This window comes from Hyperolius riggenbachi, chromosome 3, assembly GCF_040937935.1.
Source record: "Hyperolius riggenbachi isolate aHypRig1 chromosome 3, aHypRig1.pri, whole genome shotgun sequence".
NCBI classification, from domain to species: Eukaryota; Metazoa; Chordata; class Amphibia; order Anura; family Hyperoliidae; genus Hyperolius; species Hyperolius riggenbachi.
Window position 1 is genome coordinate 472684449 of NC_090648.1, and position 16645 is coordinate 472701093.

At 46.2% G+C, this 16645-nt stretch overlaps 1 protein-coding gene across 1 annotated transcript in view; it reads left to right on the forward strand.

Annotated features, from left to right (window-relative positions):
• LOC137564311 (aldo-keto reductase family 1 member C3-like) overlaps positions 1–9951 on the forward strand; it is an 83890-nt gene extending 73939 nt beyond the window's left edge. The window contains exons 8-9 of the mRNA XM_068278039.1: positions 4993–5075; positions 9586–9951. Of these exons, the coding sequence (XP_068134140.1) occupies positions 4993–5075; positions 9586–9628 (126 nt within the window). The 3' untranslated portion in view covers positions 9629–9951. The remainder of the gene's footprint in view (positions 1–4992; positions 5076–9585) is intronic.
• Positions 9952–16645: the final 6694 nt, after the last annotated feature.

Consider the following 16645-nt stretch of genomic DNA (forward strand, 5'->3'; position numbering starts at 1 on the left):
CCGGGAACGCGAGTGATTCTTCGCAATCCTGGCCATAATAGCACCCTCTATGCTGTTATAGCATATAGCATATAACAGCATAGAAGGCGCTATTACATCCAGGAATGCGAAGAATCACTCGCGTTCCCGGCCTGTCGGCTCCTGTCGCCGAAACCTTAAGTGGCTGCCGGCAGGGCCAGGAGCATCAGAGCGAGTCTACATGGGCACCGGACAGCTTCATGGGGCTGGTAGAAGCTCCAGGTGAGTAAAACTCATTTTTTTTATTTGGCTTAAGTGACCCTTTAAACAATACTAGTTGCCTGGCAGCCCTGCTGATCTATTTGGCTGCAGTAGTGAACTGAATTACGCCAGAAACAAGCACGCAGCTAATCTTGTCAGTTCTGACAATATTGTCAGAAACCCCCGACCTGCTGCATGCTTGTTCAGGGTCTGTGGTTGAAAGAATTAGAGGCAGAGGACCAGCACGGCAGCCAGGCAACTGGTATTGCTTAAAATATTACTCTCACCTCGGGTTCCCTTTAAAAGTGCAACGCAAAGACAGTGGGCTAAAGTTTTGGTCACCCTTTCCCCAGAAAATTCACATAATTGTGCAGGTTTTCTCAAGAAAATACACGTGATGTGAACAGATTTGATCAGAAATACGAGCCATAATGTCAGCAGATTTTATCAGAAATACGAGCAATAATGTCAGCAGATTTGATCAGAAATACGAGCCATAATGTCAGCAGATTTTATCAGAAATACGAGCCATAATGTCAGCAGATTTGACCACAAATACGAGCAATAATGTCAGCAGATTTGATCAGAAATACGAGCAATAATGTCAGCAGATTTTATCAGAAATACGTGCAATAATGTCAGCACAGATTTGATCAGAAATACGAGCAATAATGTCAGCAGATTTGATCAGAAATACGTGCAATAATGTCAGCAGATTTGATCAGAAATACGTGCAATAATGTCAGCAGATTTGATCAGAAATATGAGCCATAATGTCAGCAGATTTGATCAGAAATACGAGCCATAATGTCAGCAGATTTGACCACAAATACGAGCAATCATGTCAGCAGATTTGACCACAAATACGAGCAATCATGTCAGCAGATTTGACCACAAATACGAGCAATCATGTCAGCAGATTTGACCACAAATACGAGCAATAATGACAGCAGATTTCACCACAAATACGAGCAATCATGTCAGCAGATTTGACCACAAATACGAGCAATCATGTCAGCAGATTTGACCACAAATACGAGCAATCATGTCAGCAGATTTGACCACAAATACGAGCAATCATGTCAGCAGATTTGACCACAAATACGAGCAATCATGTCAGCAGATTTGACCACAAATACGAGCAATCATGTCAGCAGATTTGACCACAAATACGAGCAATCATGTCAGCAGATTAGTCCAGAAATAAGAGCAATAATGACAGCAGATTTGTCCAGAAATAAGAGCAATAATCATGTCAGCAGACTTAACTAGAAATACATTACCTTGTGACCTCGTCCCTCGTCCACCGCAAGAGGGAAACTCTGCATGCCGGCGCCGCCGCGTGGTCTAGTGACGTCACTAACTAGACCACACCAGCGGCATGCAGAGATCAGGATGACGTCCCTGCTGGCCGCTGCCACTCTGCTGTAGGGCGGGGGGACCCTCCGTGTGTGTGTGTGCTCTTCGCCGCACCCCAAGCTCTCGCCCCCCCCTGCAAAAAAAAAAAAATTATAAAAAATTTAAAAGAATTTTAAAAAAGAAACAAAAAAAAAGATTTTTTTTTTTACTAAATTTACTATAGGTGGCCGCCCCAGCCCCCCCCCCCCCCCCCCGAGGACCCGCCCATGGCACCGGCCCACGGGTGCCTCTTAATAGATACGGCCCTGCATGGGGCGCGAAAGGGTAATTCGGGGCTCCGATGGTTGCCGGAGCCTGAATTACATGTTCCTCTGAGTTGCGACAGCTCGGAGGGGGAACAGTATTTAATGCCACAGGGGAGTTTTGCGGCAGCAGGGAGAACTGTCATTCGGCTCTCCTGGTGTTCAACTCACCGGCGAGTGTACATACATACGCGTCAGCAGGACTGCTAAGCAGCTAGTATTGTTTAAACAGAAATAAATATGGCAGCCTCCATATTCTTCTCACTTCAGTTGTCCTTTAAATGCCAAAGTTTGCAGGTTGCCCTTGTCTTGGCACTGTTCTCTAGTGATTGGCTATAGGTCGGTCTTGCGCCCTTTTTTTTTATTTTGATTTGCTACCTGTTACCTTTTGTCTTGGGACTGTACTATAATGATTAGCTACAAATCGGCCTTGTCTTGGGACGGTTATCTTGTGCTTGGTTATAACTTAGAAGTTCCCCTTGTCTTGGGATTGGCTACAAATTGGTCTTGTGTTGTGACCTTTTTTATATTGATTGGCTGCAGGTTACCCTTGTCCTGGGGACTGTACTATGATTACCTACAGATTGGCATTGTCTTGGGACTGTTCTCTAATGATTGGCTAAAGACCAATCTGCCTTGGGATTGCTTTTTTTATTTAGTGATTGACTACAGATCGACCTTGGCCTCAATTCACAGAGCTTTATCAAACACTTTATCAAACGTTTGATAATTTTCCTCATGGGTAAAATCTAATTTTGAATTCACTAAGGTGTTATAGATTTATCGAATGTTTTATCGATGAAATGATCAATAAATCTATAACACCTTAGTGAATTCAAAATTAGATTTTACCCATGAGGAAAATTATCAAACTTTTGATAAAGTGTTTGATAAAGCTCTGTGAATTGAGGCCCTTGTCTTGGGACTGTTCTCTAGTGACTGGCTACAGCTAGGCCCTGTCTTGGGACTATTTTCTAGTGATTGGCTACAGGTTGCCCTTGTCTTAGGGCTGTTTTTTAGTGATTGGCTACAAATTGGTGTTGCCTTGGGACTGTTTTTTTAGTGATTGGCTACAGATGGACCCTGTCTTGGGACTGTTCTCTAGTGATTGGCTACAGGTTACCCTTGTCTTGTGGCTAACTGTTCTCTAGTGATTGGCCACTAGAAGTTACCCTTGCCTACGGACTGTTCTACATTGATTGGCTACAGGAGGTTACCCTTATCTTGTGGTTGACTGCTTTCTAGTGATTGGCCACAGGTTACCTTTGCCTGGTGCACACCATGCAATTTTCTCTTTACATTCTACTTGAGCAAGACATCTGATTGATATTAAAGTGTACCAGAGATCAAAGTATAAAAAAATCTATACTTACCCAGTGCTTCCTCCAGGCCCATAAACACAGGGGCGTAGCAATAGGGGTTGCAGAGGTTGCGACCGCATCGGGTCCCTTGGGCCAGAGGGGCCCCGAAGGGCACTCCCTCAATTGCAGTATTCGCTCTCTATTGTTCCTGTGCTCATATTAATCACTTCGATAGATACTTTGAATAGTAGTAATCATTAACAAACTGTTCCCCATCCCCTTCTTGCACCTCTGACACTGTAGTTGCCATTGGCAGGTTTTGGTGCGCCAGATCAATTATGTATAGAGTGCTTGGAGGGGCCCCATGTAAAACTTGCATCGGGGCCCACAGCTCCTTAGCTACGCCACTGCATAAACACGTGCGAGTCCCTCACGGTCCTCCCGCGGTCTGCCGTTCATCCCTGGTAACTTGCTCAGTTGCCTCCAGTCTGGGTCTTCTGAGTATGCGCCGACCTACTGCGCATGCGCAGTAGACCCGGACTGACGTCACTGAGCAAGTTACTGGGGCTGATCGTGGCTGAACTGCAGACCGCGCGAGGACAGTGAGGGACTCGCACGTGTTTATGGGCCTGGAGGAAGCACTGGGTAAGTATAGATTCTTTGTACTTTGTGATCTCTGATTTCCTTTAAAGTGGACCCAAATTAAAAATACAAGATTTCAGAAATGTATTTTCTAAATTATAATAAATAGCAGCCTTTTTTCAGCTGCATGATGACAAATATAAAATATTTTACATTTATTGGAGAAACCCCTCCCTTCCTTTCAAATTGCCGGGACAGAATCCGGCAAACCGGTGAAGTAGGTGGTATCAGGCAAAGGAGGAATTGCTAATGGCTGCCACCTATATAACCCTAGTTATCGAAAGAGCAGGGTGAAAAGCTTGCACAGAAATGCTCATAGGCTTGAAGGAGTGTTTATTTATCTTTGTATGTGTCAGAGGGGTGCAGCTAAATATTTTGAATTTAAAAAAATGTTTGGTTTGGGTCCGCTTTAAAGGGGAACTGAAGAGAGAGGTATATGGAGTCTGTCATGTTTATTTCCTTTTAGACAATACCAGTTGCCTGGCAGCCCTGCTGATCCTCTGCCTCTAATACTATTAGCCATAGCCCCTGAACAAGCATGCAGCAGATCAGGTGTTTCAGTGGTTCAGACTTATAAGTCTGATCTGACAAGACTAGCTGCATGCTTGTTTCTGGTTTTAATCAGATACTACTGCAGAGAAATAGACCAGCAGGGCTGCCAGGCAACTGGTATTGATTAAAAGGAAATAAACATGACAGACTCTCTTCAGTTCCCCTTTAAGGTCTGACATTGATAGCCTACACACGTATGCAATTTTTTAAATCCTATTTTGATTATTTTTTCCAATGAGATATCGATCAATAATTGAGAGGAAAAATGTTAACAGATTTGGACATGCACACACGATGGCCTGTATTTTTATCGATGTTTTTCAGCCTGTCCAACCTGCTTCCAATCTAGAATGAGATCGATTTTGAGCTTGGGATTGGGGTTGCTGGAATAGGCTGTATATTTTTTGTATGTAGTTTTTTTTTATTTTTTTTTTCAGTTATTTGAAAATAAGTGAAGTGAAAATAGCATGATGTGTGTACCAGGTCTTACAAACAGGCCAACTCGACTTACAAACAGGTTCCGTTCCATGAAGTTGTTTGTAAGTGGGGACCGCCTATATAAGCTGTTTCTAGCATCACAGGTTATAGTATTGTTATAACTTTTTTTTCCCTTACAGGTATTTGATTTTGAGATAAGTGACGAGGACATGAAAACACTGAATGATCTACACAGAAATATGCGCTACAATAACGGTCACAAGTAAGTGGATTTTTAGCCTTCATCTACTCTTGCAGTATAGAAGTTCATGTTTGTATTCTTATAGCTTATACACCCGGGGAAGGACTGTGTTGTAGTGTGCTGCTCTGTCGCTTTAAATATATTCTCTAACCAGCAAAGCCATCAGTGTGCTGCCTGCCTCTTCACTTTATTGTATTTCTGCCTGCCCAAGGGGGGGGGGGGGGGGGGGACACACAAGCGAGGTGTAGCACAGGCAATCCAGGGAACGGTTTCCCTGCCTGTGCTTCAGTACTGTGGTCTCTTACTTTTTGACTGTTCTCATAGCTTATAGCTGAAACTACACCTAAACTCCAACTTCAGGTACAGGTGGAACTCTACCATCTGACAGCTTACTTAGCTGACTGCCTAAATGTTACTTACTGCCAAAATAATTCGGGGGCTCTGTAGGCTCATCTGGAGACTTTGTTGGCTTATCCGGAGACTCTATGGATGAGGCTGATGCTTGGTTTTTGCTTCATCATCATCATCGTCATCATACTGTGTACTTTGCAAAAGGGTGGGGCACAGACAGAGATGTCTTAGAAAATGGCAACCTTGTGCAATGGGGAAGTGCCTGAAGAAGACGTTCCTATGGCAGTCTTGTGCAATGCGTCTGTGACCCAGGGAAGTGCCTGAGGAAGACGGTACTATGGCAGTCTTGTGCAATGCGTCTGTTACCCAGGGAAGTGCCTGAGGAAGACGGTACTATGGCAGTCTTGTGCAATGCGTCTGTGACCCAGGGAAGTGCCTGAGGAAGACGGTACTATGGCAACCTTGTGCAATGGGTCTGTGACCGGGGAAGTGCCTGAAGAAGGCGTTCCTATGGCGGTCTTGTGCAATGTGTCTGCGACCCAGGGAAGTGCCTGAGGAAGACGTTCCTATGGCAGTCTTGTGCAATGCGTCTGTGACCGGGCAAGTGCCTGAGGAAGACGTTCCTATGGCAGTCTTGTGCAATGCGTCTGTGACCGGGCAAGTGCCTGAGGAAAACGTTCCTATGGCAGCCTTCTGCAATGGGTCTGTGACCGGGGAAGTGCATGAAGAAGGTGTTCCTGGCTGTGGTTTGTACACATTACTGGGCTTAGGTACAGCCTGCCCTGCCAGTAAGGGCAATGAAATCTACCTATTACATGAGAGGGAAACCGTTTAATAAGCTCCCAAAAAGGATGTCTTTCGTTCACCTTATGTTGATTAAAAACCAGTGAGCCGATAACGCTAGCATTTCTGAGAAAACTGGTTTATGAACTGTGTGCTGTTGACATGGCATCATAGAAACATAATTTTATTTTTATGGTTTTATTAAAAATGAAACCTGCAAAGGCAATTTTTAACAAAAAAAAACTACTTTTGATACACAATTTGCTCTTCAGAGTACCCAAATAGCTCATCGTTACCCAGAAACGCTAGGAAATTATAAGGAACCAAAAAGCCACTTTACTGGAAAACAAAACAAAAAAAAATCTGTGCTAAACCTAACATACTGTATCTCCCATGATGCAACACTGTTGACTATGCAAGATCTCTAAAAGTAAGACACACATCCAGGACCTTGAAATGCAAAGCAACACATGAAAAATGGAAACTGGTGTACAAGGGAGCTGTACATGAAAGAGAGAGGCTACAGTACATGGATGATACACATGGCAGGAGGGGCTACACCTGGAATGGGAGGGGCATTACCTGGCCTAAGGGATGGAAAAAATATAAAGCCAGCCTTGTGTGTCCCCAGTTCCCACACAGGGGCCCTCTCTACTTATTCAACTAAGCTTGAGTCAAATGTGGTTTACTGGCTGCTAGTGGCAGAGGACAAGCCCATCCAAACTAGGCATGTGTAAGTAATATCTGCACATGTCCAGTAAAAAGAAGTGCTCGTGCATGGAGGAAAAAGCCTTTCACAAGCTGGTTCCTTCTACTGGGCATGCATGGACCCTATGTGTACATGCGCAGCAGAGCCGGGACAAGGTCCACCAGCACTCAAGGCTGAGACACCAAAGTGCTCTCCTCCATCCCTCCCACCTCAGCCGTCACACACTGATTGCTATTAGACTAAGGGGGGCCCCCAACACCTTATTCTCTAGTTATCTGGCTTGCAGTTACTGCCATGTATCCCCTTTTTCTTATTTCTCTCAGCTATCATTCCCCTATTATGTTTGAAACAGAGTGAGTAGTGCGCCCCCTCCTACACTGCACCCTGAGGCTGGAGCCTCTCACATCTGCCTCGGCCCCGCCTTGATGCCCAGTCCCGATATTATAGGATTTGATATCTCTGGATTGTTTAGAGGCCTTCCAGACCCTCATAGAGTCCACCATTCCAATGCAGGGTCCCTCTTCAGCACATTACCTGGCTGACCAGCTGGTCCTCTGCTTCTTATTCTTTTAGATATGGACCCAAACAAGCATGCAGATCAGAGGTTTCTGATTTGAAGTCTAAGATTTGCTGCATGCTTCTTTTAGGTGTGGGATTTATACACTACTGACCAGAAAGATCAGCAGGGCTGTCACACAACTGGTATTGTTGAAATAAATAATGGCAGCTTCCATTTCCCTCTCACCTCAGGTTCCTTAGGAAGTATTTATAATCTATCAAACACATAGCAGGAGGTGCCTCATGTATCATATAGCCCCCTAATTTTGTATATAGCATCCAATTTAGTCCACTAAAACCCAATAATAAAGTTCATTATTGTCTTTTCTCCTTAATGCATCATCCTATGTTGCTCAAACAAGTAAAGCCTCTACCACAGCTAGTAGTTTTTCACTCACCACCTGCTTGAGACCCAGATTTAGGTCTTTCCAGTTTCCATGCTTTGGGACACTTCCTGGTAGTGATGGTCCAAACAGTTCACCGGTGAATAGTTGCTGAAAAACTTGGGCCTTTCGCATTTAATGCAAATTTTTTTTTTTTTTTTTGGCAAAAATTTGTGTTCGCATTTAACATTAAAGTCAATGGCCTTTGACTTTAGGGCAGGGGTCTCAAACTCAATTTATCTGGGGGCCGCAGGAGGCAAAGTCAGGATGAGGCTGGGCCGCATAAGGGATTTCACACAAAAAAGACCTCAAATGTCATTATTAACAGTTTTTTTAAATTATTTCTTCTGAACATGAAGTGTCCTACCTTATAGTTCGCTTCAGTGCTCCCATTACAAGTAATCAGCCGTGTCCCCGCCGCAAAACGAGGGCTGCAGAGCCCCCAAATCGCCCGGGGGCAATTCAACGGCATTTACTGGAAGGGGCAGAGCATTCAGCTTCAGCTCTGCCCCTCCTGACGTCAATTGCGGCGGATCGCCGCCTCTGCCCGCCCCTCTTGATCTTCCTTCACAGCGAGGGGCGGGGAGAGGCGGAGATCCGTGCTGCGATTGACGTCAGGAGGGGCAGAGCTACAGCTGGAAGCTCTGCCCCTCAACGCAGTCGTGGATGTTTTGCCCGGGGGATTTGGGGGCTCTGCAGCCCTCGTTTAGCGGTGGGGATGCGGCGGATTACTTGGGAGCACTGAAGCAAACTATAAGGTAAAATAGTTTGCTTCCATGTCTCTTTTGCTTTTGCTGGCGCGGGCCACAAAATATTGTACTGAGGGCCGCAAATGGCCCGCGGGCCGCGGGTTTGAGACCCCTGCTTTAGGGGTTAATAGCAAAGTACATGCTAGGAAAACCAAATTTTCAGAGTGTGTTGAGGACAGTGGGGACAAGAGGAAGAGTATAGTCTTACAGTTTTGGAGAAAATATACTTTTTTTTTTTTTTTTTTCCTATCGTAACTTTAAAATCTATCTTTAAATGTAGTAAATGACCTTTAATCTATCAACCTAACAGTGTAAATTTACATATATCAAAACAAAAAGCAGTGAATTTCATGACCGGGTTTCCAGGCGGTCAGTACGCAGTGCATACTGACCCCCTGGAAACCCCATAGAAGTGGTAACTCTTTGGGATTGCTATACAACTGCATTATGTCTAAGTATCATTGGCAACTTTAACTATTTTTTGGGACTATTAAAAAATTTTTCTACAGAGTGTGGGACAAAAAAAAAATAAAATATGTATATATGTATATGTACATATATACCGGTACATATACATACATATACATTATTCTACGTAGCTCCTCCCCCTCCCCCCCCCCCCTCCTGAGCCTCTTTAACCCCTTGTCCCCCATGCAGGCTGGGATAGCCAGGATGCGGAGTCCTGGCCGCGTTGTGTGTTTTTTTTTTTTTTTTTTTTTTTTTTTTTTTTTTTCCTCAAAGATAGACAGTCAAGATGGAAAATCCTAAGATAGTATGACAGCTCCTCTTTAAAGGGGCATGCAGTGCAAAGGAACACCTCAGGTTAGGCCACAGCAATAGTGTATACTGTGCACAGACTGCTTGTGGGGATGGGAAATAGGCAGCCAGCAAGTTATAGGATTGATCAGATGGAAATTGATGGTACATTTTTGTTTTATATGTGCTAAGCATGCTTTTAAATTGTTGAGTGATTCATTTTTTTCCCCTCCTTATTGTAGATGGGGTGACCACCCGAAATGCCCTTGGAATGATGAATACTGAGAAGAGAGCCACACTGTAACCGTATAACCTCACTCCCTCTTATATTGTGAAGCACTCCGCCCATTGCGCCAACCTTGTCTACTGACTGTGCAATCCACGCCTCCTGACTTGCTGATGTCTCTCTGTAAAGTAAAAAAGTTTTTTTGGACGCTTCAGTCATCTTTAGAATTAGTGCCTTACCTGAAATGCTGCATCCCCGCAGCTGAACTCTCAATTAATTCCCTCGAAATTCCTGGGGGAAGATTCCGGGTAGAGGCAGAGCTTTGGGCTTTATCTCTGCCTTTACTCCCGTCAATCTGCGCTGATCACCGCCTCTCCCCACCCCTCTCAATCTTCTTTCAGTGAGAGGGTCGAGGAGAGGCGGCGATCAGCGCGTATGGATTGGTCTGGAGGCAGAGCTACAGCCCAAAGCTCTGCCTCCCCCGGGCAGCAAAGTCCACAACTTGGAAAGTCTTGGATTTTTGCCCTGGGATTTTGGGTGTTTTAATGCCGCGGAGATGCAGCGTTTCAGGTATGGCATTAATTCTAAAGACGACTGTAAAGTGAAAGCAGGTTTTTTTGGGACGCTTCAGTGTCTCTTTAATACTAATGTATTTTTTAATATATAAATATTTTATAAAACTCTGTTCTTAATTTATTGCACACACATAATGTACAATAATAAAGATATTTCATATTGTTCTATAAATATTTTAATATTTTTGTTTCTCTTGTACGCATATAAGACAAGTGTTTCAGCAACTATTAGCTGCCTGCTCTATCTCTGTCAACTACTCACTGGGAGTGAGCAGGCAGAAGTATGTTGCTGAGGAGGAGAAACTGAAATGTTTTTTACAAAAACTTATTTAAAATATTTTTCTGTTAAAGGCATTTATAAAGCTGCGCTTGATCTGGGGCATTAAAGGTGAACTCTCGTCAGAAAAAAATATTAAACCAGATACCTACGCTATCCTCATTCACGCGTCTTTCCATATTGGCTGGCAAATGAAAAGTTGGCCATCTTAATAAAGAAGGTATTTGCGATTATTCAGATTGGAGTGAGCATATGATGTCTCCCACAATGCATCATTGCTGAATATGCAAATCATCCTTTGTTGTCCCTGTAAGCTAGCCACACCTCCAGATCCACTAGAATGCAATGATGTGTCAGCTTCATATTACAGAGCCACACTTATCCAACATGCATATAGCCTTTTTTTTGATTGGTTGATCCTCATCAGTGCATGGTATGGATTAATATTGCTTTATGGCAGGGGCGTAACAATAGACCTTGCAAGGGATGCTGCCGCAGGGGGGCACAGAAGCCACAGGGGGCCCTGTGGGGGAAGAAGTTTTTTTCCCTGTTTTGAGAGACTGACAACTAAGGGCATGGAGAAAAAAAAACTTTCTGCTCTCTGCACAATTGTTCTAATGACTGCAGCTGCTCAGCCACTGATAAGTAATCATACAAAGTTTTTGTAGACAATCCCTATTCAGTGTGCAGCAGGCTCGTGTACAGCAGCGCCCAGCCCCCAACCTCTCTGCCCCTACCCAAGTGCTCTGTACTGTAGTGATGCTGGAGGAGTCTTCAGAGCCAGTTGTGCTCCATCAGAGATGGACCGAGTAAGGCGTTGTTCACATCATAAATCGCCAGAGCTATTGCAAGCGCTGAGCGATTTTATACTGTGATTTTTGAAGGGCTTTTCCCTGCGATTTGCGCCTAGGAAAACGCTTTTGCTCAGCAATTATTTTTTTTAATTCCTGACGTCAGTCAGGAGGAAGAGAACTCGTTAACTCGGAAATTAATAAATGCAATGTATTTATTCATAAAAGCACTCAGGAAATCGCTATACAAACTGCTTTTTCCAGCGCTTTGCGATTTCCCTATACCTTCCATTGAGCCAAAGAGCTCCGAAAATTGTACATGTAGTGCGTTTGCGATTTAAAAGAAATCGAAACGCTTACATGTGAACACTGTCATAGGAAATCATTACACAATCGCTTTTAGGGCGGTTTGCTGATTTTTTTAAATTTTTTTTTTTAAAGCTCTGGCAATTTTGCAAACGCTGATCGTGTGAACAAGCTCTAAGTTTAATAAGCTGTTAGTCAGTTTTCTTTGTGTTTTCTGCACACCATGTGTGTCTGTATGTGTGAAAACATGCATGTTTTATCACAGAAACTAATGTAATTGATATAGAGAAAATTCTCTGCTGGCAGTTTTTATCTGCATGGGGAAAAAAACATTCAAGTGTGCACTAGCCAATTGAATAACATGGTTTCTCTGTCTACCTGTGCAGAAAGCGAGGGGGGAGGGGGCCCCATTCAGTTTCACAGGGGGGCCCGGTGATTTCTAGTTATGCCCCTGCTCTATGGGATAGGACTAGTGTTGGGCGAACATCTAGATGTTCGGGTTCGGGCCGAACAGGCCGAACATGGCCGCGATGTTCGGGTGTTCGACCCGAACTCCGAACATAATGGAAGTCAATGGGGACCCGAACTTTTGTGCTTTGTAAAGCCTCCTTACATGCTACATACCCCAAATTTACAGGGTATGTGCACCTTGGGAGTGGGTACAAGAGGAAAAATTTTTTTGCAAAAAGAGCTTATAGTTTTTGAGAAAATTGATTGTAAAGTTTCAAAGGAAAAATTGTCTTTTAAATGCTGAAAATGTCATGTTTCTTTGCACAGGTAACATGGTTTTTACCGCCAGGCAGTCATAAATGTAATAAAGAGAAGAGGTTCCATAAACAGGGACCGGTAACGCTAACCCAGCAGCAGCAGCAGCAGCACAGAGCACACGTGATGGAACAGGAGGAGGCGCAGGAGGAGAAGGCCACGCTTTTTGAGACACAACAACCCAGGCCTTGCATGAGGACAAGAAGCGTGCGGATAGCATGCTTTTTACCGCCATGCAGTCATAAATGTAATAAAGATAAGAGGTTCAATAAACAGGGACCGGTAACGCTAACCCAGCAGCAGCAGCAGCACACGTGATGGAACAGGAGGCGGCGCAGGAGGAGAAGGCCACGCTTTTTGAGACAACAACCCAGGCCTTGCATGAGGACAAGAAGCGTGCGGATATAGCAGCAATGCTTTTTGCCGCCATGCAGTCATAAATGTAATAAAGAGAAGAGGTTCCATAAACAGGGACCGGTAACGCTAACCCAGCAGCAGCAGCAGCACAGAGCACACGTGATGGAACAGGAGGAGGCGCAGGAGGAGAAGGCCACGCTTTGAGACACAACAACCCAGGCCTTGCATGAGGACAAGAAGCGTGCGGATATAGCAATGCTTTTTGCCGCCATGCAGTCATAAATGTAATACAGATGAGAGGTTCCATAAACAGGGACTGGAAACGCTAACCCAGCAGCAGCAGCACACGTGATGGAACAGGAGCAGGCGCAGGAGGAGAAGGCCATGCTTTTTGAGACACAACAACCCAGGCCTTGCATGAGGACAAAAAGCGTGCGGATATAGCAGCAATGCTTTTTGCCGCCATGCAGTCATAAATGTAATACAGATGAGAGGTTCAATAAACAGGGACCGGAAACGCTAAACCATCCCAGATGTTCATTGGTCATGTTACTTGGTTGGGGTCCTGGAGTGTTGCGTAGTCGTTTCCAATCCAGGATTGATTCATTTTAATTTGAGTCAGACGGTCTGCATTTTCTGTGGAGAGGTGGATACGCCGATCTGTGACGATGCCTCCGGCAGCACTGAAACAGCGTTCCGACATAACGCTGGCTGCCGGGCAAGCCAGCACCTCTATTGCGTACATTGCCAGTTCGTGCCAGGTGTCTAGCTTCGATACCCAATAGTTGAAGGGTGCAGATGGATTGTTAGACACAGCTACGCCATCTGACATGTAGTCCTTGACCATCTTCTCCAGGCGATCGGTGTTGGAGGTGGATCTGCACGCTTGCTGTTCTGTAGGCTGCTGCTGCATGGGTGTCAGAAAATTTTCCCACTCCAAGGACACTGCCGATACCATTCCCTTTTGGGCACTAGCTGCGGCTTGTGTTGTTTGCTGCCCTCCTGGTCGTCCTGGGTTTGCGGAAGTCAGTCTGTCGGCGTACAACTGGCTAGAGGAGGGGGAGGATGTCAATCTCCTCTCTAAAGTCTCCACAAGGGCCTGCTGGTATTCTTCCATTTTGACCTGTCTGACTCTTCAAGCAGTTTTGGAACATTGTGTTTGTACCGTGGATCCAGAAGGGTATATAAACCCAGTAATTGGTGTTGTCCCGAATGCGCACAATGCGTGGGTCGCGTTCAATGCAGTTTAGCATGAATTGAGCCATGTGTGCCAGAGTCCTACCAGAATCCTCATCATCCTCTTGTGAGCGTTGTGATAGTTGTTGTGATGCATCATAGTCGTCACCTTCTTCCTGGTCTGCTTCTGCTGACCATTCGCGCTGAATTGTGGAAGTCCAACGTGCACCGCTCTGGCCCTCGTCAGTGGTGGCAGGAAATTCCTGCTCCAACTCCAGCTGTTCCTCCTCCTCTTCTTCATCATGTGTCAGCTTAGCCAACCTTAAAGCGCGAATGAGATTACTCCCATTATCACACACAACCATGGCCGGTTTCAGGTCCAGCGGTGCCAGCCACAAATCCATCTGTTCCTTTATTCCCCTCCAAATTTCCTCCCCTGTGTGCTGCTTATCCCCAAGGCAGATCAGCTTCAGCAACGCTTGCTGACGCATGCCAACAGCTGTGCTGCACTGCTTCCACGATCCTACTGCTGCTGGGTTAGCGTTTCCGGATGAGGTACAGCTTTGAGATGCGTTGGAGGAGAAGGAGTCAGAGAGGTAGGTGCTGTTGTTATCCAGTGGGAGGGACGGCGGTGCAGGTGTTTGCGGCGTGGGCAACACCCGCGCCGTAGCAGGTGAGGATTCGCTGCCAAGCTCCACAAGGTTCACCCAGTGCGCGGTAAGGGAGATGTATCGACCCTGGCCGAACGCACTCGTCCAGGTGTCAGTGGTGAGGTGAACCTTGCAGGCAACGGCATTCTTCAAGCTTCGGGTTATTTTGCTGACCACGTGCTCATGCAACTCAGGCACTGCAGAGCGCGCAAAGTGGTAGCGGCTGGGAACCACGTAACGTGGGATGGCCACTGACATCATGCCCTTGAAGCTGTTTGTCTCCACCACTCGATATGGCAGCATTTCGCAGGCCAGAAGCTTGGCTATGCTGGCTCTTACTGCCACGGCCCGGGGGTCATTTGCTGGCAATTTCCTCTTGCGCTCAAACATCTCCGAGACAGACAACTGAACCGTAGGGCTGCACAACGAAGGGCTGTTGGTTGTTGTGTTTGATGAACACTGGGAGACCTCAAGAGCACTACTCCGGAAAGTGACAGTGTCAGCGTCATCTGATTTTTTGGAATGTTTTGAACCACGCAATGGCTGGGCTACTGCTGCTGCTGAGGCGGGTCTGGTGGTGAGTCTGGTGAACCCAAGGGAGGCAGTGTTGCTGGTGGTACCCTGTCCTGCCGCGTTTGCCCACAGAGTGGGATGTTTGGATAGCATGTGGCGGCTCATGCTGGTGGTGGAGAGGTTGTTAATACTTTTCCCCCTGCTCAGGCGGGTCTTGCACACCTTGCAAATCGCCATGGTAACATCCTCAGTGCAGTCTTCAAAGAAAGGCCAGACTTTGGAGCACCTGCCTTGCTGGCGATTTCTGTTTGCGCCTCTTTTGCCTCTCACTTGAACTTCCACGCTTGTGGTGCCTGAAATTGCGCGCCGCCTACCTTGTGGCACAAGGCGAACTCGTGCAGCAGTGGGTTCTTCAACAGACTCATCTGTGCTGCTGCTACGACGGCGATGTTCTCGTTCACAAACAAAATCTGGGTCTATGTCCACATTGTCCATACCCTCCTCTTCCATCTCCTCAAACTCGTCATATGTCATTGTGGGGGGCCGCCGCCGTGGAGTACAGCTCCCCAGCACAACCGTCAGGGGAAACACCTCTTCCCTTGCCCCTCCCTCTTTCACCGGATTTCTTCCTCATTTCACTTATCCTTACAGTACACGCTGACTGGCAGCAGTACAGTGGCAGTACAGAAATGCTATACAGTGGTGGGTGAGCGGTGTACCACTATTGCCAGCAGCGACACAGAGCACAATGCTATACAGTGGCGGGTGAGCGGTGTACTACTGTTCCCAGCAGACACAGAGTGGCAGTAAACACAATGCTATATAGTGTGGCTGAGCCGTGTACACAGAGTGGCAGTAAACACAATGCTATATAGTCTGCTATATAGTCACCCCGAACGGGGTGATGTTCTGCAGCACCCGAACAGTGGCGAACACTGTTCGCCCAACACTACTGGGAACGCAGATTTTAGTACCTAAACACACGATACAACATGTTTTCCGGGGTCGGACTCTGAGGCACATACAGATGGTCCCGATCATCATCCTCATCATACAACTCTTCTCCTGAGTCTGACCCACCCACCACCTCTGCCTCCCCAACATCCCCAGACACAGTCACAGACCCCTCATCGTCCTCAACATTAACTTGGGATGCTGGCCTGAGCCCGACCTCCTCCTCCACATCAGGCCCCATCATCTCCTCAATGGCAGCCCTCATTAATCGCTCTGGCGCCGGACCGATGGACACAACGTTCTCCTCCGGGGAGGGCTGCTGCTGACCACTGGCTGCTGGGGTGGATGTTATAGCTTGCGTGGGGCGTTGGCTGTTGCTGTTGTTGGGAGTGCTGCTCACAGCGGAGGTCTCTGAGGAACTCATGGTGAGCTCATATAGTGGTTGACGGTGAGTGGAGTATTACTGATCCCAGCAATATACACACTGACTGGCAGAGTACGCAATGCTATATAGTCTGGCTGAGCCGTGCACACAGAGTGGCAGTGAACAATGCTATATAGTCTGGCTGAGTGGTGTACACAGAGTGGCAGTACACACAATGCTATATAGTCTGGCTGAGCCATGTACACAGAGTGGCAGTAAACAATAGTATATAGTCTGGCTGAGCGGTGTACACAGAGTGTCAGTAAACAATGGTATATAGTCTGGCTG